Source organism: Tachyglossus aculeatus, chromosome 23 (assembly GCF_015852505.1).
Source record: "Tachyglossus aculeatus isolate mTacAcu1 chromosome 23, mTacAcu1.pri, whole genome shotgun sequence".
In the NCBI taxonomy this organism is placed as follows: Eukaryota; Metazoa; Chordata; class Mammalia; order Monotremata; family Tachyglossidae; genus Tachyglossus; species Tachyglossus aculeatus.
Genome location: NC_052088.1, coordinates 14,287,488 through 14,312,551, shown reverse-complemented (window position 1 = coordinate 14,312,551; position 25,064 = coordinate 14,287,488). Strand labels below are relative to the sequence as shown.

General features: G+C 44.9%; 1 protein-coding gene across 1 annotated transcript in view; it reads left to right on the top strand.

Annotated features, from left to right (window-relative positions):
* Window positions 1-25,064, top strand: part of ARHGEF28 (Rho guanine nucleotide exchange factor 28) — a 265,840-nt gene that overhangs the window by 101,364 nt on the left and 139,412 nt on the right. The window contains exons 5-7 of the mRNA XM_038765447.1: window positions 2,200-2,395; window positions 12,442-12,502; window positions 24,936-24,988. Of these exons, the coding sequence (XP_038621375.1) occupies window positions 2,200-2,395; window positions 12,442-12,502; window positions 24,936-24,988 (310 nt within the window). The remainder of the gene's footprint in view (window positions 1-2,199; window positions 2,396-12,441; window positions 12,503-24,935; window positions 24,989-25,064) is intronic.

Genomic DNA, 25,064 nt, shown 5'->3' with positions numbered 1-25,064 from the left:
GGGAGGTGGCATCTTTTCATTTCTGCAAGTGGATTATCCAGTTTCCTTTTCAGTTTTTGATGGTCTGTGGCAAGTTTTTCAGCTCTCACCAGTTTAGTGATGGGTTTCCTTCTGCCAGCTACAGTTCCATTTCCCAAAGGTCCCAGTAGGGCTCTGTCCAAGTCCACTGACCCTGGAGCTCCTCAATCAATCAGTCGTATTTATTGAACTCTTACTGCATGCAGAGCACCGTGCTGGCCACTTGAAAGAGTACAGCGAAACAGAGTTGGTATGTATGTTCCTTGCTCACAAGGAGCTTACAGCCTAGAGTGGGAAAGAAGGGAACTTTAGATGGTGCAGCCCTAACCATGGGATGGATCATTAAACTGGCCCTGTGATAGTACAGTTCATGTCCCTATGTTCTGATGGAAGAACAGACTCGAAGGGGTGGAGGAGAAGGCTATAGACAAACAAGCAAGCAAGTAGCAAGCCTGGAGAAACAGATTGGGTCACTGCTGTCTTTCCTCCGCTGCCACTTCAGTCCTAGGTAAAATCTCACACGATTCCAACCTTATCCATCTTCTGTCCTTCCCTGACCTTCCCAGTCTCCTGCCCACTGAATCTTACAAGAACCAGCTGTTGATATGTCTGGGTCTATATATCCATATAGAAAGAGCACTGACAATCCTTTCTTTCCTTTAGACTGTAAGCTTATTGTGGGCAGGGAATGTCTGTTATATTGTACAATTCCAAGCATTCAATAAATACGATTGCCTGAGTGGCTGTGTGTTAGGAGATAACAATATTTACGATGTGAGCTGGGAAGAGCCCATAATCAGTTCAGGACATAACGATGATTGCCCGTTTAGCTGATGCATTTGCTGTTTGCAGGGTCAGTGATGATAGCATTTATTGATTGCACTGCGCTAAGCACTGGGGTAATAATAATAATGATAATAATAAGTATAGTAGTTAAGCGCTTACTGTGTGCACTGTTCTAAGTGCCGGGGTAGAAACAAGATAATCAGTCTGGACACAATCCCAGTCCCACCCACAGTTCACAGTCTCATATCTTATGCTCAATTTACAGATGAGGACACTGAGGCAGAGAAGTGAAGTGGTTTGCCCAAGGTACCACAGCAGGGCTGTGACAGAGCTGGTACTAGAACCCGGGACTCCCACCGCCATCCTGTGCTCTTTCCAGTAGGCCCTACCTGTCACTTGTCACAGTTGAAATCCTGAGCTTCTTTCAGCCTCCAAAATGTGCAGAGATCATTTCAGAATTTCATAGACTCACAGGTCTTAGAGTTGAGGGAGTACATTCCCCCCCTGCACCTACTGTGTTAACTGGGAAATTTGATTCATTCTTGTTAAGTAGTGCTTGATGAACAAAAATGAAATTAAGGAGGGGAGCTAGAAACCAGTTTTCTCACTAATCCCATTCCCATTGAGTTTGTTCCTCGGTGGCTTGAAGGGAGTGAAGAGAAATATGCTTTTAGAGGTCCATGGTCAGAGGCTGGAGAAACGGACTGTGAGAGTTATCTGTAGATTTCTCTTCTGTATACAGAATAGAATATTTGTTCCTGGCCAGAAGTGGACAGAAAAAAATGTGCAAGAATGAGTTCCATTGTGATTTGGAAATGTTACACGTTTGTTTGAGTGTTCTGTCCAATGCCCAGCTGTGACAGAATTTATGCCTACTTGAATTTGCATGAGAAAATGTTACAACCATGGTAGAGTGTGTTATGAATGTCTCACTTGTTTGTAACATCCGAACAATGCGGTGCTCCCTGGAGGCAATGTCTGTTTTCCACTGCAATCACTTAACAAACCTGCTAGCTGCCAGACCGCTCGCTAAGCTCCTATATATGGCCACGGCCAAGTGAGAGGCTCCCATTTTCGATTAAAAGTAGAACGGGAAATCGGGTTTTGAGGCAAAATACGGCTCCCCTATCACCATGTGTCATTAGTCGTCATCAGTGTTAACACGAGGCAGACAGGAGGCTTTACAGTAGCTGGATTTGCTCTGAAGGGAGCCGAAGAAAATGTGCGGAGTTGGTCCCTTTGCTCCCGCTCGCTTTCTGGGGGTGGCTTCTCTCCGTGAACCTGGCGCAGCGGGCTGGGTAGGAGCTTCTGAGGACCATGGGGGATACACACGTGTGGGTGTGCATGAGTGCTCTTACTGCGCTCGTGGTTAGGCTTTGACTTGCGCTGTTTCAGATTTCAGGGCAGCTGTGTGCCGGAGAGCTGTTCACCGGACTTCGCTAGAGCCCGAATCAGTGACTCGGCGTCTCTGCGATTTGTCCGCTCCTCAGGAACCCTGACCCTGACGTTCAATCACACCGCGGAGCACTTACTGGAGAATGACATTAAGCTCTTCAGGAAATACTTTTTGGATCGACCCTTTCTTTACAAGGTTTGTGCTCGATTGTCCCCGCGGTACAATAGGACATTGTCTGGGAGATTATGCACCGAGTCCGGATTCGGGCTCTGTCTGTTTTTCTTGGATAGCGCTTTCCACCCAGTGGAGCTGAGGGACAGAAGTGGGAATTGTTAGTGCGGTGAACAAAGAATTGTGGTTGTTTTGCCTCTTGGCTTCGGGAAAATAGGAATTTTCAGAGCGTCCAAGCGTTAAGGTGTCTTGCTCTTGTTTCCTTTGCCAGTTCCCTAGTTGTTTGATTTTTTTTTCCCACCAAAATACATTTCATAATTTGGATGTTGAGTTTATGTTTCACTGAGACTGAATTTGTGTCCAACTGTGGTCTTTCAAATATTTGCATCTGGGCTGCCTTGTATTTTCAAGTCCAGCTTCCTGGTTGACTTTAGGGTTCAGCAACAGGAGCCTGGGCTTTGTAGCATCCAAGCCCTGGTGAGTAGGGAGGGGTTTCATTTTGAAATGAAAAGGGGCACTCTGCCAGGGTTTCTTCGGCTCAACCACCGAGGTCTTTACAGACCCTTCACCTCCCACTGGTTTTGGGGCAGCCACTGGGGACAAACAGGAGGGGAAGCCAAAGTCACTGCCGCTCTTATGGCTGGTTGTGAGTGTCCTGAATGGCACAGAGCACACGATGCAGCAGCGATTACCATTCTCACCGGAGTTTACACTACTGTGGCTCCATCACATTTGCTTTGCAGGACCAACCTTCTGGTCCAGCTAAAGTGCAAGCAGGGGAATGGAATTTTAAAGAGTGTGATTCCAGGAGAGAAAATAGAGATAGTGAGTGGTCAAACTTGGGGAAAGAATTATGCAGAGAGCCAGTTGGAGGGTATCCTCTAAGCTGTAAGCCTTTTTCTTAAGAAAAAAAGTGGAATTTATTAAGCATCATCATCATCATCAATTGTATTTATTGAGCGCTTACTATGTGCAGAGCACTGTACTAAGCGCTTGGGAAGTACAAATTGGCAACATATAGAGACAGTCCCTACCCAACAGTGGGCTCACAGTCTAAAAGTGACTTTGTGCCAGATACTGTAATAAGGGCTGGGGTAGATACAAGTTAATCAGGTTGGACACAGTCCATGTCCCACGTGCGGCTCACGGTCTTAATTCCCAGTTTACAGATGAGGTAACTGAGTTACAGAGAAGTGTAGTGACTTACCCAAGATCACACAGCAGACAAGTGGCATAGCTGGGATTAGAACTCAGACCCTCTGACTCCCAGCCCTATACTCTTTCCACTAGGGTATGCTGCTTCTCCGATTCTTGAGGGCAGGGTACGTTTCTACCAACTCTGTTGTGTATCTGTTGTGTATCTGTTGTGTATTCTTGAGAAGCAGAGTGGCTCAGTGGAAAAGAGCCCGGGCTTTGGAGTCAGAGGTCATGGGTTCAAATCCCGGCTCCGCCAGTTGTCAGCTGTGTGACTTTGGGCAAGTCACTTCACTTCTCTGGGCCTCAGTTACCTCATCTGTAAAATGGGGATTAAGACTGTGAGCCCCCCGTGGGGCAACCTGATCACCTTGTAACCTCCCCAATGCTTAGAACAGGGCATTGCACATAGTAAGCGCTTAATAAATGCCGTTATTATTATTATTATCGTTCTCTCCCAAGAGTTTAGAACAGTGCTGTACACACAGAAAGCACTAAGTAAATACCATCAATTGATTGATTGATTGGTGACGTACAGGGTCCATTATTTGACACTATGGTGTTTTCACAGGCTTGTGTTGGTGGCTTAGCCAGTGGCAGTTGTATTATTACTTTTACACTTTGCTCTTAGCTTTCCCAGGCGGGTGCACATAAATCATCGAAGTAAGATAATATAGTTACGAAAACATTCTGCTCTTTGAGACCGACAGCCCATCTTTTGCCGCCAGCTTTGGGAATCAGCATGTTCCTGTCAGGCAACAGAATATTTCCCACTCTGCTTGTTATGTCCCTGTTTGCAAGTGTTTGGTCTCCTGAGCAGACTCTGTGTAGTTTTCACCCACCACCTGGTGTGCTTCCTGCTGCTTCCCACCAGCTCGTCTGTGGTGAGTTTATTTCTGTCTCAGCGCTACAGCGGAGATTGGACTTCTCCAAGCGATGTTATTCCGCTTCCCTCGACAGGTATTGGCTCCCTGCAGCTCTATGGGGGAAAGGATAATAAAAATAATGATAATGATAATTTTGGTATCTGTTGAGCACTGTTTGCCAAGCGCTGAACCAAGTGCTGGGGTATTCAGGTTGGGCAGAGTCCCTCCCCCAACTAAGGCTCGCACTCTAAGTCTGAGGGAGAACAGGTATTGAATCTCCCTTTTAGATGAGGAAACTGGGGCACAGAGAAGTTAAGTGATTTGCCCAGGGTCCCACAGCAGGCAAGTGGCAAAGTTAGGATTAGAACCCCGGTCCCCTGTCTCTCAGACCTGGGTTGTTTCCATTAGGCCTAGGGACTGTCTCTATGTGTTGCCAATTTGTACTTCCCAAGCGCTTAGTACAGTGCTCTGCACATAGTAAGCGCTCAATAAATACGATTGATGATGATGATTAGGCCAGGCTGCTTCTCCAGCAGTGGAAGCTCAGTGGCTGAGGGGAGTTAAACCCCGGGATGACATGACAATGAGCTGAACCTTGATGATGGAGTCTCTTGTTGGGGGCGACGGGCCGGGCTTCAGGTCTTGAGACTTCGGGTCGGAGAACTGGGCAGAGGGATTCATTAGTGGTTTGTGCAGCATCAATCAATTGTGGTATTGAGAACTTACTGGGTGCAGATCACTGTACTAAGCACTTGGGAGAGTACAGTATCGCAAGATAAAAGACACATCCCCTGGAAGATGAGCTTACAGTCAAATCAATAGCATTTACCGAGCACTGTACTGAGGGCTCAGGAGAGTAGACTGGAGGTAGTAGACGTGATCTTTTGCCTCAAGGAGCTTACAGTCTAAGTCTAGGGTGGGGGAAACGGATACTAAAATAAATTGCAGATGGGGAAGCGGTAGACTATAATGATACGTAAGTAAGGGAAACAGTGGACTGTGAATGCTTGAGTGACGTGAAAGTGCTGAAGTGACAGTTGTGAGAGAGATATAAGGTGGGCAGATGAGATATTTATCACAGAAGGCCGAGTTGCAAGTGAGGAGTAGTATATCCTAGTGGATGGAGTCCAGGCCTGGAATGCAGGGGCTCTGAGTTCTAATCCTCATTTGCCACTTGGTTGCTGTGTGATCTTGGTCAGGTCACTTGATTTCTCTGTGCCTCAGTTTCTTAATCTGTAAAATGGGCATTTAATGCCCATTCTCCCTTGTATGGAGATTGTGATGTGCGGGACAGGGACCATGTCCCACGTGGTTAACTTGAATGTACCTCTGTGCTTGGAACAGTGCTTGACACATAGTGAACACTTAGCAAATGCTATAATAATAACAGTAAAAACCTTCTGGATGAGATAATGACTTCAGGAGGGCTTGAAGATGGGGAGAGCAGTGGGTGGCAAGGGGAGGGAGCACCAGGCAGGAGGTGGGTGTGAACTAGAGATCAGCTATGAGAGAGATGTGAATGAGGCATGTGAGGGTGCTGGCTTGAGAAGAGTGAGGAGGGTGAGCAGGGGTGTAATGGGAGAGGAGTGAGAATATATAGCAGGGAGAGAGCTGATTGAGTGCCTTGAGTCAGAAGGTCATGGGTACTAATCCTGGCTCCACCACTTGTCTGCTGTGTGACCTTGGGTAAGTCACTTCACTTCTCTGTGCCTCAGTTACCTCATCAGCAAAAAAGGAGGATTGAGTGTGAGCTCAATCCGGGACAGGGATTGTGTCCATCCTGATTAACTTGTATCTACCTCAGTGCTTAGAACAGTGAGTGGCATATAGTAAGCACTTCATAAGTACAATAAGAATATTATTATTAAGTAATAACTAACCAGACAGATTAGATGATCTGAGTGGCAGAGAAGTCACCTTCTGGCCAGTGTTCCTCTGTATTTGAATCGGATTGTCCAAGTTTTATGAATTTATCGATACCATAACAAATTAACTGGGTGTCCCCCTTAACTCGTTGCAGCAGATATTTTGTGTTTCAGAATCTGGAAGGAGAGCAGTTAGCACCCAGAGTTGTCCCTTTTCATTATTCCAGAAGTTTATTTAAAAGAACGAGCAATAATCGAATGAAAATAAGAACCAGCATCACACTTACCATAAAGACTGAAGGGCATCCCACATCTAGACAGTGAAGGGCATCACTTCCCCTCCCCCATAATCTGTTTATTAATAATAATAATGATGGCATTTGTTAAGCGCTTACTATGTGCCGAGCACTGTTCTAAGCGATTAAGGATAATCTGTTCAGTCTGTCATCAAATCCTGTCGGTTCTACCTTCACAACATGGCTAGAATCCACACTTTTCTCCCCATCCAAACTGCTACCATGCTGATTCAACCATTTATCCCATCCCTCCTTAACTACTGCATCAGCCTCCACGCTGGCCTTCCTACCTCCTGCCTCACCCCACCCCAGCCCATGTTTCACTCTGCTGCCTGGATGACTTTTCTAAAATAAAAAAAAGTTTCTCACGAACAGTATGTGAGAACAGGCAACTTTGCGTCTGCATTCCCCAATACTAAGATTCTTAGGGTCTTGTGCCAAATGCTTTAGACTGTAAGTTCATTGTGGGCAGGGATTGTGTCTGTTTACTGTTGTATCGTTCTCTCCCAAATGCTTAGTACAGTGCTCTGCACACAGTAAGTGCTCAGGAAATACAATTGAATGAAAATAACAATACACTGGGGAGGTTACAAGGTGATGAAGTTGTCCCACGGGGGGCTCACAGTCTTCATCCCCGTTTTACAGATGAGGGAACTGAGGCCCAGAGAAGTGAAGTGACTTGCCCAAAGTCACACAGCTGACAAGTGGCGGAGCAGGGATTTGAACCCACGACCTCTGACTCCGAGGCCCGTGTTCTTTCCACTGAGCCACACTGCTTCTCAGACAAGCCGTTCCATCCCCAACCCAGGCACGTAACTTTTCCCTCTGCTGAGCTGACTGACTTTGAGCTCCCTGACTATAGAGAGAACAGCTGTTTATTTGGGAAGTACGGAACTCCTCATCTTCTCAACCCAAACCCTTTCCTCTCTCTGACATTACCCATCACTAAAGGCAACAGCACCCTCCAAGCTGTATAAGCCCGTAACCTTGGCATTATACTCGACTCATCGCTGTAATTCAACTGGCATATTCAGTCCACTTAAAATCCTGGCAGGTTCTGCCTTCACAACATCCCTAGAACCTGCCCCTTGCTCTCCATCCAAATTGCTACCATCCTGATCCAAGCACTTATTGTATTTTGCCTGGACTACTGCCTCAACCTCCTCACTGACCTCCCTGCCTCTGACGCTTTCCAATTCTAGTCTGTACTTCACTCTGCTGCCCCGATAATTTTTCTAAAAAATGTTCTGGCCACATATCCCCACTCAAGAACCCCCAGTAGTTCTCATCCACCTCCGTATCAAAAAAAACCCCCTGCTTACCAATGATTTTAGAGCATTGAGTCAGCTCTCTCTCTCTCCATCTTACCTTGCTGATTTCCTATTACAACCCAGCCTGCACACTTTGCTTTTCTAATGCAACATAATGTGCCTCATTCTCATCTATTTTACTGCTGACCCTTTGCACCCGCCTTCTTTCTGGCCTGGAACTTTTTTCCCCTTCATATCTCACCTTCAAAACCCTACAGAAGTCACATCTCCACGTGGCCTTCCCTCATTTACCCTACTTCTTGTTCCTTCTGCATCACTTGGATCTATACCTTTTGGGTACTTGATGTTCACCCCTCCCTCGGTCCCACAGCACTTAGGTACATATCTGTGATTTAATGTCTGTTTCACCCCCTAAACAGTAAGTAAGCTCTTTGTGTGTAGAGAACACGTCTACCAATTCTATTACATTTTACTCCCCCAAGTGCTTAATATAGTACACTGCACACAATAAGCCCTCTATAAATGCCATTTCTCGAACAATTTTATCCACGTAGTAGTAATAATAGTATTTACTGAGCTTCTACTAAGTACAGTGCACCGTACTGAGTGTTTGGAAGAGTACAACAGGAAAACAAGGTACGTTCCCCGCCCACAGTGAGCCTGACCCAATATCAGACTACATGTTCATGCCACATGTTCGTCTTCTCTCCCTCCCTCTTTTCCTGCCCTTCCTAAATATCACTAAGCACTCATATGGACACACTATTTGTGCCCGCTCCTTACACAAGGCCGGGTGATCTTCCTCCTCCTTATTGTGCTCCTCTTGAGATAGTAGCCACCAAGGGGATTCCATGTTTTCTTTGCCCTACATTTTCTTAGGGTTGCTTTATAAATCAATCAATCAATCAATCAATCGTATTTATTGAGCGCTTACTGTGTGCACAGCACTGTACTAAGCGCTTGGGAAGTACAAGTTGGCAACATATAGAGACGGTCCCTACCCAACAGTGGGCTCACAGTCTTGAAGGGGGAGACAGAGAACAAAACCAAACTTATTAACAAAATAAAATAAATAGAATAGATATATACAAGTAAGATAAATAAATAGAGTAATAAATATGTACAAACATATATACATATATACAGGTGCTGTGGGGAAGGGAAGGAGGTAAAGCGGGGGGATGGAGAGGGGGAAGCGGGGAGAGGAAGGAGGAGGTGAGAAATGAATCATCTCAGTGAAATTTTCTCTTCCATTCTTTAGTAGCTTTTCCCCATTAAGATCCATTTAGTCATTCATTGTAAATGAAGTAGTAGTGTGGTCTAGTCGAGAGTGCAGGGGAGCTGGGTGTCAGGAGACTTGGGTTCTGCTGCTCACCTGCTATGAGTCCATGGCAGAGTTATTTAACTTCTCTGTACCTCAGGCTCCTCATCTGGAAAATGGCTCTCCGTCTTCCTGCCTCTCCTTATCACACAGAGATGTTGTGAGGATCAAATTGGAGAACTGACATGAGAGTGCTTTGGAAAAATAAAACAGCAGTGATAATAATAATAATAATAATTGTGGTATTAAGTGCTTTCTATGTGTCAAGCACTGTACTAAGCACTGGGGTAGATATAAGATCATCAGGTCCTAAGTAGAGCTCAAAGTCTAAATAGGAGGGAGAACATTTATTTTCCCCAGTTTGCAGATGAGGGAACTAAGGCACATTGAATATAAGTGGCTTGTCCAAGGTTACCTAGAACAGTGCTTGGCACATAGTAAGTGCATAACAAATGCCAACATTATTATTATTATTATTATATAAGTGGTGGAGATAGAATTAGAACCCAGGTCTTATAAAAAACATATTTTTATAGTTAAACCAAAAATTTGAGAACCCACCACCCTCTTCTGTTGCTTAAATTTGCTGCTACGCTATGTTTCCCTTACCAATAACTTTAGTTATATCAAGCCCTCATTCTTCAACTTCATGTTTTTCCCCAAGATTTTCTATCTACAAAGACTCTTGGTTGTAAAAATCAGACTTTTATGATACTATATTTCAGCATACAGAGATCAGTCCATTTGTGCTTTCCATGTCCTTATACCTTTAGGTAAACCATCAGTCTTCCATGCCGGAAGTGCATTTTATGGCCTTTTTTTTACTTTAATAATGATGGGTATTTATTAAGTACTCATTACGTGCCAAGTATTGGGGTAGATAGATAGAAGATAATCAGATTGGATCCAGTCCCTGTCCCAAATGGGACTCACAGCTTAAGAGGGAGAGAGAACAGGTATTTTATTCTAATTTTACAGGTGAAGAAACTGAGGCACAGAACAGTTAAGTGATTCACCCAAGCTCACTCAGCAGGCAAATGGCAGAGCTGGGACAGGTCTCCTGACTCCCAGGAGTATGCTCTTTCCATTAGGCAACACTGCCTTCCTACTATGTATTGAGCCTCTGGCCCAAAAAAGATCTTTTGTTTCTTCAGAAGAATTAATCAGAGTTCGTTTCTTTGTATGTTTCCAGTGCGAAACTAACTCCTTCGACTAGGCAGTAAGTAAAGATAATTCTAGCTGATGAAATTTCAAGTGTTGAAAAGATGTCCATATTAGACTGTTCTCTGGGGCAGTAGCATTTTCACTTAATTTTCAAATGGGAAATATTTTTATTTGCTTAATGCTGTGTCTCAATATTTTGTTCTGAGGCAAGCATGGGCCAGGAACCGGGTAATGCAGTTCTGTCTCTGAGGAAAGAGGTAGGTGTGCCTGCTGACTTTTTCAGCGACTCAAAGTTCAAGGACCGAAGGTTCAGAGAATTGTTGCTGTTTCCCTTCCTCTTCAGGCATCAAACTGGCCTTTCTCACACGTTCTGTCCATGTCCCACCCTTTCTTTTCCTAATGTCCGTCTACAGGAGAAGTAACCAGAGGTCTTGATAAGTGATGTTCTTCCTGGCTTTCAGTTAAGATTTTTCAAACAGCTTTTTGAAAGGTGCTTGGCCCAGCCTGAGCCCAAGTCAGCCTGCCCTCGTCCTGCCCTCCTTCTTGCTTCTGTGTCCACCCGTTGGTTCCCTCAGATGGATTTGAGACCATTGCTGCTCTTGCCTGGTGCCCCTCGAACCTCTAGTTGGGATGACCATAGTCTCTGATCGGCCTTCCCTACGCCGGCCTGATTAGAGGGGCCTGGACTTAACGAGAGGAGGTACCAGCTTCTGAGCAGAAGCTCCTATTTAGACTTTGAGCTCCACATAGGACCTGATGATCTTATATCTACCCCAGTGCTTAGTACAGTGCTTGACACATAGAAAGCGCTTAATACCACAATTATTATTATTATTATTACTGCTGTTTTATTTTTCCAAAGCCCTCTCATGTCCTTAGCCTCCACAGCTTTATACCTTTGACCCTAGGAATGGTAGGGGAGGATGGACAGCCACTTTGGCCCTTTTCCCAGAGCATAGCCTAATTTTCCACCCTGCCGCGCACCTTCTCCCTCCCCGCCTGCTCTCCCTCCCCTCCCTCAGATGTCCATCAAATCGCTGTCCTGGGCCAGGCCGAATCTCTCGCTCCCCTACCTTCGCAGTCATCTGGCATGCTTTCTCCTTAGGGGTGTTCTTTATTCTTCATCCCCTGGCATAGTGGAGAAAGCACAGGGCTGGAAGTCAGGGATCTTGGGTTCTAATGTTGACTGCCTCTTATCTGTTGTGTAGTCTGGGGGCAAGTCACTTCTCTGTGCAATCCCTGGCACATGGTAAGCGCTTAAATACCATAGAGAAGCAGCGTGGCTCAGTGGAAAGAGCACAGGCTTGGGAGTCAGAGGTCATAGGTTCTAATAGCATTTACTGAGCACTGTACTGAGGGCTAAGGAGACTAGACTGGAGGTAGTAGACATGATCGTTTGCCTCAAGGAGCTTACAGTCTAAGTCTAGGGTGGGGGAAACAGATACTAAAATAAATTGCAGATGGGGAAGCGGTAGACTATAATGATACATAAGTAAGGGAAACAGTGGACTGTGAATGCTTGAGTGCCATGAAAGTGCTGAAGTGACAGTTGTGAGAGATATAAGGTGGGCAGATGAGATATTTATCACAGAAGGCCGAGTGGCAAGGGAGGAGTAGTATAGCCCAGTGGATGGAGACCAGGCCTGGGATGCAGAGGCTCTGAGTTCTGATCCTCATTTGCCACTTGGCTGCTGTGTGGTCTTGGGCAGGTCTCTTGATCTCTCTGTGCCTCAGTTTAATCTGTAAAATGGGCATTTAATGCCCGTTCTCCCTTGTATAGAGATTGTGATGTGTGGGACAGGGACCATGTCCCACGTGCTTAACTTGAATGTACCTCTGTGCTTGGAACAGTGCTTGACACATAGTGAGCACATGTCTGCTGTGTGACCTTGGGCAAGTCAGTTAACTTCTCTGGGCCTCAGTTACCTCATCTGTAAAATGGGGATTAAGACTGTGAGCCCCACGTGGGACAACCTGATCACCTTGTATGCCCCCCAGCGCCTAGAACATTGCTTTGCACATAGTAAGCGCTTAACAAATGCCATTATTATTATTATAAAAATTTATTTGTAATTTGGATTTTTCCCTTTTAGGTTCTTGATCAAAGTCAAGTCAGACAAGAGGAAGAACCTCTAATGCCAACCAGTGCAACAGGTACACATTTTTATTTTTCCTTTAGGGCTTCCATAAGGTGTTTGTAAAGGTAGCTCTAATTCTAGGGTACCGTTTGGCTGATTTCGGAGGCAGTGAATTGAACAGGGGTTGGGTCTTAACGTTGGTGAGATCCTTATAAACGTTCCAGCTGAGAGCGCTTTTCAACTGAAATGTTATTTCTTGATAAAGTAGAGATCAAAACAGAGGGGTTGAGAGCCCTGAGCAAGATAGCGTGCGCTCTCCCCTCCTGCCCTCTCCACCCCAAAAAATATGGGCAATCCCTAGGTTAGCCTCACTCCAAAAGAATAGCAGACGGGAGTTTCTAATATGACGTTGAAGGGTGGGGAGGGAGAGTGTCCTGGTTGGCCAATTGATCAATCGTATTTATTGAGCACTTTTTGTGTGCAGACCATTGTACTAAGCACACATGAACCCTTCTCTCAAGGATCTTAAAATTTGATGTTCATTTTCAGCTCTGTACATATTTCACCTGATTAGAACCAAGGTTCCGTGAATTAACTTTGCTGTTTATGCCATAGGATCAGCTGCAGTGGCTTGGTATTAGTTTTAAGCAGTGGATATAATAATAATTATAATAATACTAATGATGGTATTCATTAAGCGCTTACTATGTGCAAAGCACTGTTCCAAGCACTGGGGGGATACAAGGTGATCAGGTTGTCCCAGGTGGGGCTCACAGTCTTGATCCCCCTTTTACAGATGAGGTAACTGAGGCCCAGAGAAGTTAAGTGACTTGCCCAAAGTCACACAGCTGACAATTGGCAGATCCGGGATGTGAACCCATGACCTCTGATATCCCTGGTAACATGGGCAAATTTGTATCTCCAAAGTACCAGGTCATTATTCCAAAGAGATCAGTGAATTGAAGGGGACCATCTCCTTTTTTGATGCTTTCATTCTTGGTTAGGGAAGTTATTGATCACTCTTGCCTTTGAGCCTAATCCACCTTCACATCAGGGTCCCCAGATGTCCGGTTTTCAGCTTCTCTGTCTCCTGTCTAGTTTTGATTTAGCACTGGATGCCTTTATGTCCATTATTTTTATTTTCAGCATCCGTTCCTCCCTTCTCCTCAGCTGCTGCCACTGAGTTCCACGGCTCAAACGCAGTGCCCATGTTCGGATGGACCTGGGAAAGGAACGTAAAGGCCCTGGAGCCGGGGGAAGGCGCTGAGGGTCCAAAATGCTCTTGATGCTCTAGATTTGAGTGAGCTGGCCAGGTCTCTGCTAAATGGCGCATGAGATATGATGATGTAATATTTTGTGCGTGGCATATCATGTGTGACGTCACATGTGCCTCAGTGTCCAATAGTCTCATGTGCCACTCAGTCATTCCACCTTTTCTTATTCCTTCTTTAAGGGTTTGGCCTTTGCCTTAATTGCCCTCTTTACCCTGAAGTCTGTACTGTTGCTCTTTTTAACCTAAGTCTTTCTTTCCTCTCCTTCCCTCTTATATTCCAGGCAGACTTCCAGTTCATTGGTTTTTCAGCCAGCCGCTGCCTTTTCCTCCCACCACACCTCATCTGTAATTATTTTGTGTCTGTCTCTTCTGATAAATTGAAAGCTCTTTGAGGGCAGGGACCATGTCTTTGGTCTCTAATGTTCTCTCCCAAGGGCTTAATACAGTCCTCTGCACACAGCAGACACTTTTTAATGGTATTTTTTAAGAGCTTGCTATGTTTCAGGCACCGTATTAAATGCCGAGGTAGATCCAAGCTAATCTGGACACAGTCCATGTCCCATGTGGGGCTCACTAATTTCCATTTTCCAGATAAGGTATCTGAGGCTCAGAGAAGTTAAATGAGTTATCCAAGGTCACACAGCAGTCAAGTGGTGGGCTGGAATTAGAACCCAGGTCCTTCTGGCTCCCAGGTCTGTGCTTTAACCCCTGATCTTTCTAGATTCTTTTCTTCTATCAGTCTTTTATGTGCCCTTCTTTGAATCTTCCTCCTTGAAAGGTGAGATACCAAGTTGTGGGAGAAGCAAAGGTTGAAGATCAAGGAGAGAAAAATGGTCAAATTTGCTGCATTTATTCATTCATTCAATCGTATTTATTGAGCGCTTACTGTGTGTAGAGCACTTTACTAAGCACTTGGGAAGTACAAGTTGGCAACATATAGAGACGGTCCCTACCCAGCAGCGGGCTCACAGTCTAGAAGATGCTTTGTCAGGGGGAAGTGCAGTGTCCCCTCCCTTTTCATTCACTCAACTGAGCATTTACTGGGTGCAGAGCACTGTAGTAAGTGCTTCGGAGAGTACACTATAACAATAAAAAGACACATTCCCTTTTGGGCTGCACTCAACCCAACTGTCCTAGAGTGGGAGGGAAGTGTGGGGTGGCAGAGCAGCTCATGGCATACACTATGAACGAACAGTGAAAGCCATGTCTTCATGTATCATGGACCCTGGTTCAGAGGTTGAGAGGATTTTGGAGGGCGAATGGGTTGAAAGAGGAAAATACATCACCTAATGTCATTAAGGGAAGGGGGTCTATCTCTAAGTGGTATTTTAAAATTTCTCTGTGCCTTGTTACCTCATCTGTAAAATGGGGAATAAGTTTAGTGAGCCCCATGTGGGACAAGGGACCGTGTCCAACCGGTTAAGCTTGTACCTCTCCCTATGCTTATTACAGTGCCAGACACGTAGTAAACGTATAACAAATATCATTGAAAAATTAGTTCCCTTTCCATTCTTAACTCTATATAACTTTATGGAAATGCTCAAACTTTTTATCCTTTAAAGGTTTTTTTTTGACTTGTCAGGGCTGTTTTGTCAAATCCTTTATGCTATTATGGCCAGGAAATTGTGGTTCTCTGTTTATTTAACACTTGTGTAGTAGACTGAGATTTCAACAATGGTCAGCCTAAAACATGTTAACTTCAGGAGCCTGGCTATGTCTGGTGAAGCAAAAGATGCAAAAATGAGATAATCAGAAACAGTTGGTGCAGAGATGGTGAGAAATCCGCAAAATGAGAAGGAAGCAGCATGGTCTAGTGGATGAGACACAGGCCTGGTCGCCAGAGGACCTAGGTTCAAATCCTGGCTCCACCACTTGCCTGCTATGTGACCTTGGGCAAGTCACTTTACTTCTTTGTGCTGCAGTTTCCTCAACTGCCAAATGGGGATTCAGCACTTCATATGTAGACTGTGAGCCTCATGTGGGCTAGGGACTGTGTCCAACCTGATTAACTTTTATGTACCCCAGTGCTTAGAGCAGTGCTTGACACATAGTAAGCACTCAACAAATACAGTAAAAAAAAAAGAAAGTGGTCTGCCTAACAAAGGCCAAGCAACTGTAGCTTTCCAAAGATACAGCCGTCTTCAATCTGTGGTGGGCCACATTTCTGTTCTCAGGCCTCCTTTATGTGCCTGGAGGTCCGGTTGACTTAAAACAGTGGCGAGTGCAGGGACAAAGTGTGACCAGATGATTTGTGCAGAACGGAGGGCATTGTTGGCAGAACAGGGCCACACCTGCATTTTACAGGTGGCGGATCCAGCTTTAGAATAATAATAATAATAATGATGGCATTTATTAAGCGCTCACTATGTGCAGAGCACTGTTCTAAGCGCTGGGGGGATACAAGGTGATCAAGGTGTCCCACGTGGGGCTCACAGTCTTAATCCCCATTTTACAGATGAGGTAACTGAGGCTCAGAGAAATGAAGTGACTTGCCCAAGGTCACACAGCAGACATGTGGTGGAGTCGGGATTCGAACCCATGACCACTGACTCCAAAGCCCGGGCTCTTTTCCACTGAGCCACGCTGCTTCGGTCAGTTCTTCCCTTCTGCTGTTGCATTTCGCTGTGAGTGTTCCCTGCCCAGGGGCGTAGTCCCTCTCTCGTGGCACTCTGAGAAAGTGAAATCCTGTCTGAGGATGTGGGGTGAGATGAACTTGTAAAAACCGGAGGGCTTTCAGCCACACAGAGACATCTTTATTTGCTTTTCATTTTCAAAAAAAGTAACTTCAGGACCCTTTGAACAAACTATTCCTTTTGAATTATGCTGTCTGATCAAGATAAGAGGTCCTGAAACCGAGAGGAGCTGTAATCCGAATTGGGGTCTGGAATTGGGTGATTTATAGTAGCAATTATGAAGGGTTTAGGCTTCTTCTAGGTAGATTACTCAGTCTGATAAACATTCCTATCTTAATCCTCTAATTTGGCAGGTGCTAGACCGACCGATCCCTGAATTCTTCTTTTAAGACCTGCATTTCTGTCATTTTATTCATTTTAAACAATTAAAAATCATATGGGGAGTCTGTTCCTCCAAAGGATAAGAAATGATTCATTAAGCTTCTCTTTGTCCAGCACAGTAATTCAGTCCTCCTGCCCTACCTTTTCAAGTTGGAACTTGCTAATGTATCTTTTTTTTTTTTAACTAAAAGACAGCGAGTGTCATGGCCATTCCGTGTTAACCTATTGGAGTTGCTCTTCTTTGAAGGAGTTCACCGAAGGTCCATCCAACCAGGGCTGTAAGTGAGGTTAATAATAATAATAATTATAATACTAATTGTGGTATGTAAGTGCTTAGTATGTGCCAAGCACTGTACTAAGCGCTTGGGTAGATACATGATCATCAGGTCTCACGTGGGACGCTCAGTATAATTAGGAGGGAGAACAGGTATTGACTCCCCGTTTTGTAGATGAGGGACCTGAAGCAGAGAGAAATTAAGTGCCTTGCCTAAGGTCACACAGCAAGTACATGGTAGAGCTGGGATGGTTGAGCTGTGGATGAGTTTCTGAACTCCTTCTGCTCACATCTGTACATCTGGGGACACAGGATTTACCCAACCAGAATGTCAACATGTACCTTTATGTCCAGTATTTTTATTTCCGATATCCATCCTCCTTCTGCCTCCCTCGTGCTACTGAGTTCCATGGCTGAAGTGTTTCCTGTGTTCACAGATGTGTTGGGACCAAAGTGCTTTGAGAGAGAACAATAGAGGTAGAAGACATGATCCCTGTCTTCAAAGAGCTTAGCATTTAGTGGGGGGGAGACAAGATACCACATAATTTACAGCTAGGAAGAAGCAGAGAGGCTAGGAGGATGGATAGGAGAATAAGTAAGTGCTTAGGTAGAGCACAGAAATCGAGTCACCCTCATGAAACCTTTCCCCGATTGATCTGCCGCCTCCACCATTGCCCCCGGCAACTCCTCCCCAAAATTCAACAGAAATAACCAAATAATTATGGGGATGGATAATTTGGTTTCAAAGAGTGCCTCATAGTAGAACAAAGAAAAGAGGTTTACCAAGGCCCAACAGACTAATAAACACCATTATTATTATTATTATTATTATTATTATTATTATTATTATTGTTATTAACACATCTTAGGGGTGAACGAATTTTGTCAAGGCCAAAAGATGAAAAACACAGCCTTAAAAAATGAAGAAATCGAGGCTTACCCAGAGTCCAGTCAAAACAGGCTTAAAGCAGTTTGCCGCCTTGCCCCTGTAACTTCTCCTGACATCATCAGTCTCTCAAGGAAGATATTGTTTGAACCTTCAATTTAAGTGAAGTACAGTGCTCTGCACACAGTAAGCGCTCAATAAATACGATTGAATGAATGAAAAATGACCAGATCTATACAAAGAAAAGAGATCCCATTTTTGTGGTTCCAGTAGAAATTCCAGTGGCCTTGGAAAAGTATGGAAAACAGGTTGTTGTTCACCCAGCTCCCAAGGCAGCCGCTGCAAAGGGTACATTAAAATATGAGTCAACATATACGGCCTGGGAATTGAACACCAGGCACATTCTCCCAAGCTTGGTGAGTGGGATGGCACTGTCTCCTCATGCCTCCGCGCTTGATCACAGGGTCATCTTGACCTCAGAACACTTCTACGGACCCAAAGTCCAAAGACTAAAATTGCATAATCCAGTTAGAAAGGGCCATCTGGTCACCCTCATGAAATCAGTGTCATCCAAATTTAATCTGTTCTTAAATTCCGATTCTTTATTGTAGACCTTCTTTTGTATTCTTCCAAAACAAAACCCTGAAGCCATAGTCTACACAATGCTTATATAATCTGAATCAGAACACCTTGGTAAATATTTGGGTGTTTGTCGGCTTCATTAACCTCCTCATCGAAGCCTTTATTTAGTGCTTACTGGGTGTAGAGCATTGCACTAAACACTTGGGAAATAGGCAGTAGAAGGACCCTACCCTTAAGGACCTTGCAATCTAACTGGGGAGATGAATTTCCAAATGTACAATAGGTCCGGATAAGATAACAGATGCAAGTAATAAACTCAGGTAAGTACCTGAGCAGCAAATAAGCAGAGATGCACAATAGTAGCTGATAGAACACATGACTAGGAAGGTGGGAAATTAGTGAGTTAGGGCTTCCTGGAAGAGGTGGTTTTTGGGTGGGCTTTGAATGAGAACAATCTCTCATTTGGAGAAACAAAATGGGGAAGAGATGGGTGAATTGAGAATGAGGCATACCTAAAATTCCTTTGGAGAAGGGAAAGATCACCAGCCGGGATGTAGCATCATAGAGAGTGGTGAGGTAAGGGGAGTCCAACTGATGAAGAACTTTGAAGTCAGTCATTTTGGAGTTTTGTTTTAAGTGAGAAGGAATGGGTAGTTGTTGTAGAGTTATAAGGCAGTGCCCTCTGAGTAACCTGCAGAGAAATGCCAAGAAAACCGTTCTAGTCATCCAACTGATAGGCTTGAATTACAATGGTGATGGTATTGGGCGTGCAACTCAGCCCACTCACTTTGCAGGCAAGTGGCTGAACTCTGATTTGAACCCAGGCCCTCCGTCTCCCAGGCCTGTTTCCACTAGGCAATGCTGCTCCTCTAGGGTTCGAACTCTTTTAAAAGGGCACAGTTTATAAGAACAGGGAGCATCCATCAGACCCTCAAAGTTCAGGCTCCGGTTTTGGCCTCCACCATACACTGAAAAGAATGGGGAGAAACTGGGGAGAGGCCAGCCACAGCCATTAAAGTGATGGGAAAGGCCCTTGAATTGGGCTTTCAAGACTAGACTCTTAGCCTCAGGACTTCTAGTTTATCAAATTCTCGGTCTGTAAAAGAAGAGAGATTTTTGTGTGCCTGGAGTCTTGGAGATCTTTTAGGAAAAACCCCTGGTTGAAGGACTCGGTGGAAACCATATATCTTATGATCCTTTGTTCATTTGGTTGGAACTGTAGTAGCAGGACAACACGGCTTGCTCAACAGTGGCTGCTCAAGAAGATTCATTCATTCAATCGTATTTATTGAGCACTTACTGTGTGCAGAGCACTGTACTAAGCGCTTGGGAAGTACAAGTTGGCAACATATAGAGACGGTCCCTACCCAACAGTGGGCTCACAGTCTAGAAGGGGGAGACAGAGAACAAAACAAAACATATTAACAAAATAAAATAAATAGAATATGTACAAGTAAAATAAATAAATAGAGTAATAAATACGTAAAAGCATATTTACATATATACAGGTGCTGTGGGGAAGGGAAGGAGGTAATCAATCAATCGTATTTATTGAGAAGAAGATCATCAATCGTATTTATTGAGCGCTTACTGTGTGCAGAGCACTGTACTAAGCGCTTGGGAAGTACAAATTGGCAACATATAGAGACAGTCCCTACCCAACAGTGGGCTCACAGTCTAAAAGGGGGAGACAAAACCAAACATACTAACAGAATAAAATAAATAGAATAGATATGTACAAGCAAAATAAATAAATAAATAAAAGTAAATAAATAGAGTAATAAATATGTACAAACATATAAAGAAGATGATTGGGAAACTTGGCACGTTGTGGGATGGAGAAATACTGCTCGCTTCTGTGTGGGCTTGAAATCAAGATGAACGAGACCTTTAGACCAGAGCTGCTCGAGGGACCAATAGCAATATCTGCTGAAGTTGCTATAGCAATAAGCGGTTTGAGTGCATCTCACTGGGCAGTGAGTCAGTGTATAATAATCCTAATAACTTACTAAGAATTACAGCAATTTACTTAAACTCCCAAACTCCTACCCTTATTAGCTGGTGGGGGAAATCAAGGATGCCCTAAAAGCCATGAGATACCAAGTGATTTTTTAAAAATTAATTAATTCACCAATGCCATTCTCAGGGCCCTTAACAGAGGAAGTTTGGGATAATGATTTTAGCGTGATGTAGTTCCTCGTTTCTGAAGTGCTGTTGCTTATAATTGGTAACATTTGGTTGTCCTCTCTCTCAGCACAAGCAGTCACATAAAGAATGTTCTCTAAAGAACTGAAGGGGAAAAAAGGGGCCAATGATAGCGAAGATTTAGTACCCAGAAAGGGTTCCGCTGCTTGCCTTCGTAAGTGTAATGTTTTACAGATGAAAGCTGCTGGTTATTCTGGTCCCATTTGGTAATTCATCAAGAAGTATTGTTTTCCATTAACGTCATCCAATACCAAATAGGCTTAAGGGGCACTATGCTACGTGGTCTGAGAGTTAACCTTAAAGGGCCGCATTCCAGCCACCCAGAAGCTTCCCCTACAAGTGATTGATTGTATGGTAGGTGATGTCTGGATCGTCATATCCATTTTGGCTTCTTCTGTCTGTAAATTATTTTGTGTCTGCCTCCCTTGCTGGACTGTAAGCTCCCTGAGGACAGAGACGCGGTCTTCTCCCTGCAACATTCCTTTCCCAATCACTAAGTATCATTTTCTGCACATAGGTGCTGAATAAATACAGTTAATAATTGGATTCTGGTGGTCCTCATGAGGATTTAGCAGAAAAGGCTTTGCAGATGTTCTCTGCGACTTATCTGTTGTGTAACCTTGGGCAAGTCATGTCTCTGTGCCTCAGTTTCCTCATCTGTGAAATGGGGATTCAATTCCTGTGCTCCATCCTGCTTAGACTGAGCGCCGTATTGTGGGACCTGATTATCTTGTATCTACCCCAGAACTTAGTCCAGTGCTTGGTACAGAGGAAGCACTTAACAATTACCACAATTACTGTTACTGTCCCCATCCTACCACCACCATCTATGGTATAATACAGTGTTGTACACATAGTAAGTGCTCAGTAATAGTAAGCTCACTGTGGGCAGGGAATGTGTCTGTTTATTGTTGTATTGCACTCTCCCAAGTGCTTAGTACACTGCTCTGCCCAAGTAAGCACTCAGTAAATGATTGAATGAATACCATTGATTGCTTTACTGAGTTGAAACACTTGAAGGAGTACACCAGAAGAAGGACACCTGAACACTACTGCCCTGGTTCTTTCCTCTTGTCGTCAATCATTGTGGTATTTATTGAGCGGTTACTGTGTGCAGAACACCGTACTATCTCTCCATGTGTATCCCGCCTGCCTTCTCCTCCTACCTTGGGTAGATGTGAGCCCGTTGTTGGGTAGGGACCGCCTCTATATGTTGCCGACTTGTACTTCCCAAGCGCTTAGTACAGTGCTCTGCACACATTAAGCGCTCAATAAATACGATTGAATGAATGAATGCTCTGCACACAGTAAGCGCTCAATAAATACGATTGAATGAATGAATGTAAGTTTGAAGGGGAGGTGGTGACTAATTTTAAAATCCGGTTCTGGCCTTAGTTTTGCCTTTCATTGTTTGTAGAGAGGGATAAAGATCCTCCTTTTCTCATTGTTGACCCTTTCACAAACCCAGCCGCATCACCATCCAGAAGCATTCTAAGGCCAGTGCATCTTGAACTGCTACCCCTCCTAGTTGGGTGAAACAACAACAGTGTGGTGTCCTCACCCTTTGGGTTGTTGTAGCTAATGGCAGTGGGCTGAGCCTGTCCACTCTCCGTGTTGTATCGTACTCGCCCAAGGACTCCATACAGTGCTCTGCACACAGGAAGTGCTCAATAAATACCATTGATGGATTAAAATCTGTCTCCCCCTCTACACTGAAAATTCATTGTGGGCAGGGGAATGTGCCTACTAACTCTGTTGTACTCGCCTAAGTGCTTCGTACAGTGTTCTGCACACAGTAAGAACTCAGTAAGTACTCTTGATCGGTTGAAAATCCTCAGCGTCATTATCAGTATCTCTGGGTATAGAGCACGGTATTTTGGAGAGTCCACTAGAAGCAAATGGTAAGGCCCCAACTCTCGGGGGGCTTCAAATCTAATGGGTATATTTGAAGCTCCCTCCGGGTAGTTGAGGTGTAGGTCTGATTATTGGTTGCCTAGACCCAATAATGATAAGGATGCTATTTGTTGGGTGCTTACCATGTGCCAAGCACTGTGCTTAGAATTGGGGTATAGACAAGATAATCAGGCTGGTCACAGTCCTTATTCCACATGGGACTCACAATCGAAGAGCCAGGAAGGACAGGCATTTTATCCCCACTTACAGATGAGGAAACTGAGGTACCGAAATGTTAAGATTGATTGATTAAGAAGCAGCGTGGCTCAGTGGGAGGAGCATGGGCTGTGCCAATTGTCAGCCGTGTGACTTTGGGCAATTCACTTCTCTGTGCCACAGTTACCTCATCTGTAAAATGGGGATTAAGACTGTGAGCCCCCCGTGGGATAACCTGATCACCTTGCAACCTCCCCAGTGCTTAGAACAGTGCTTTGCACATAGTAAGCGCTTAATAAATGCCGTCATCATCATTGAATTGGTCAGCGGTATTTGAGTGCCCACTGTGTGCCAAGCACTGACTAAGCACTTGGGAGAGTACACTGGAGTTGGTAGACCCAGTGCATGCCCTCAAGGAGCTTGCGGTCTAGTTGGGGAGGCAGAAGTTAAAATAACTTGCAAATAGGGGAAGCAGCAGAGTGTAAAAAGTATTTAAGTGGTTTGGGTATGAGGGTGGGATAAGTATCAAAGGGCTTGGGGCTGTGGATCCACGTGCACTCATTCATTCAATAGTATTTACTGAGCGCTTACTGTGTGCAGAGCAATAGTCGGCACAGAGGAGAGGGGGATAAAGTGGGTGGTGAGAAGTTAAGGAAGACTCAGCATGGTGTAGTGGAAAGAGCATTGTCCTGGAATTCAGAGGACCCATGTTCTAATTCTGTCTCTGCCGAGTCACCTTGGACAAGTCACTTAAGTTCACTGGGCCTCAGTTTCCTCAATCTGTAAAATGAATATTCATTACCTGTTCTCCCTCCTACTCAGACTCGGAGCCCCAAGTACTTTGCATCTACCCCAGGGCCTAATACATTGCTTAACACATACTTGGAAGATGGGGAAAGAGGTGGCCTGTTGGATATGAAGAGGGAGGGAGTTCTGGGCATGAGAGAGACAAGATCAGGGCACGGTCAGTAGATTGGGCTTAGAGGAGTGAAGTGAGTGGGCTGGGTTTTCGAGGGAGAGGAGCGAATTTAGGTAGAGTGAAGACTGGCCCATGGTGACAGAGCAGGCCAGTGGCAGGGCTGCAACTAGAACCCAGGTCTCTCAACTCCCAGTTCTGTGCTCTTTCCATTAGGCTATGCCGTCATGGAGGTGTTTCATCCAGTCACTGGCAGGAACAGTGTGACTCTGAGGGACACTGTTGGCCCCTAACACTGTAAGCAACTTGCTGTTCTAGGAAGGACAGTGCTCAGAAAATGGGCGTGCCAAAGGGCCTGTTTGCTCCCTCACCAGGCTCAGCCCCCCACATTCTGCTCTAGGCCACCACATCAGAGCAGCCCTGGGCTCGGGAGGCAAGCGGAGAGTCTGCTATCTGTTCCTTCAGGGATATTGAGAAGATGACTGTGAAAGAAGAGGCAGGAAAGTGAAACACCCCTTCCGATCCAGCGTGGCTCAGTGGAAAGAGCGCAGGCTTGGGAGTCAGAGGTCGTGGGTGCTAATCCTGGCTCCGCCACTTGTCTGCTGTGTGACTTTGGACAGGTCGTTTAACATCTCTGGGCCACAGTTACTTCATCTGTAAAATGGGGATTAAGACTGTGAGCCCCATGTGGGACAACCTGATTACCTTGTGTCCTCCGGGTGCTTAGAACGGTGCTTGGCACATAGTAAGCGCTTAACAAATGCTATCATTATTATTATTATTATCCATCCATGAAAGCTATTTATTTCGTCTAAGCGTGAAATCTGCGTTGTGTGCATTCAGCGGGTGGAAGTCGGAGTCACGAGGGGACGGGACGTGTGGGGTTTCCTTCCATGGGCGTGAGTCACTTCTTTTGAATCTGTGTTATTTTTGAAGAGCGCTTCATCAATCAGCAGCCTTCTTTCCAAATCAAGTGCATTTATTTATTTAGGGGTCATTTTCAGGATATCCTGTGAAGCTTCAGAGGCTGTTTACAGGTTGTCCCGTTTCAGTCGTCCAGCCATTCCAGGGCTGCCCATTTGTCAGGCCAGCGGCTCTCGGGACTGTTGGATAGCGAGATCCTGAGTGGAAAACCTGGTCCTCAACTACGTTTTTGGCCGAGGGTTTGGCGTGGGCTCTCCTTGTCGCCTAGAAGCAGTTCAGCTCCTGTGTTTTTCCATCCACACTGATGAGAAATATCCCTCTTCCAGAGACTGAGAATTCGGTGCCCAGCGGCTCGCCACCTGAAAGGGAAGATGTGAAGGTAATGAGCTCAAAGGGGAATTGCATGATAAGATAAATGATTCGACTATAGAGGTGGGATTCAAAGAACCTTAAAA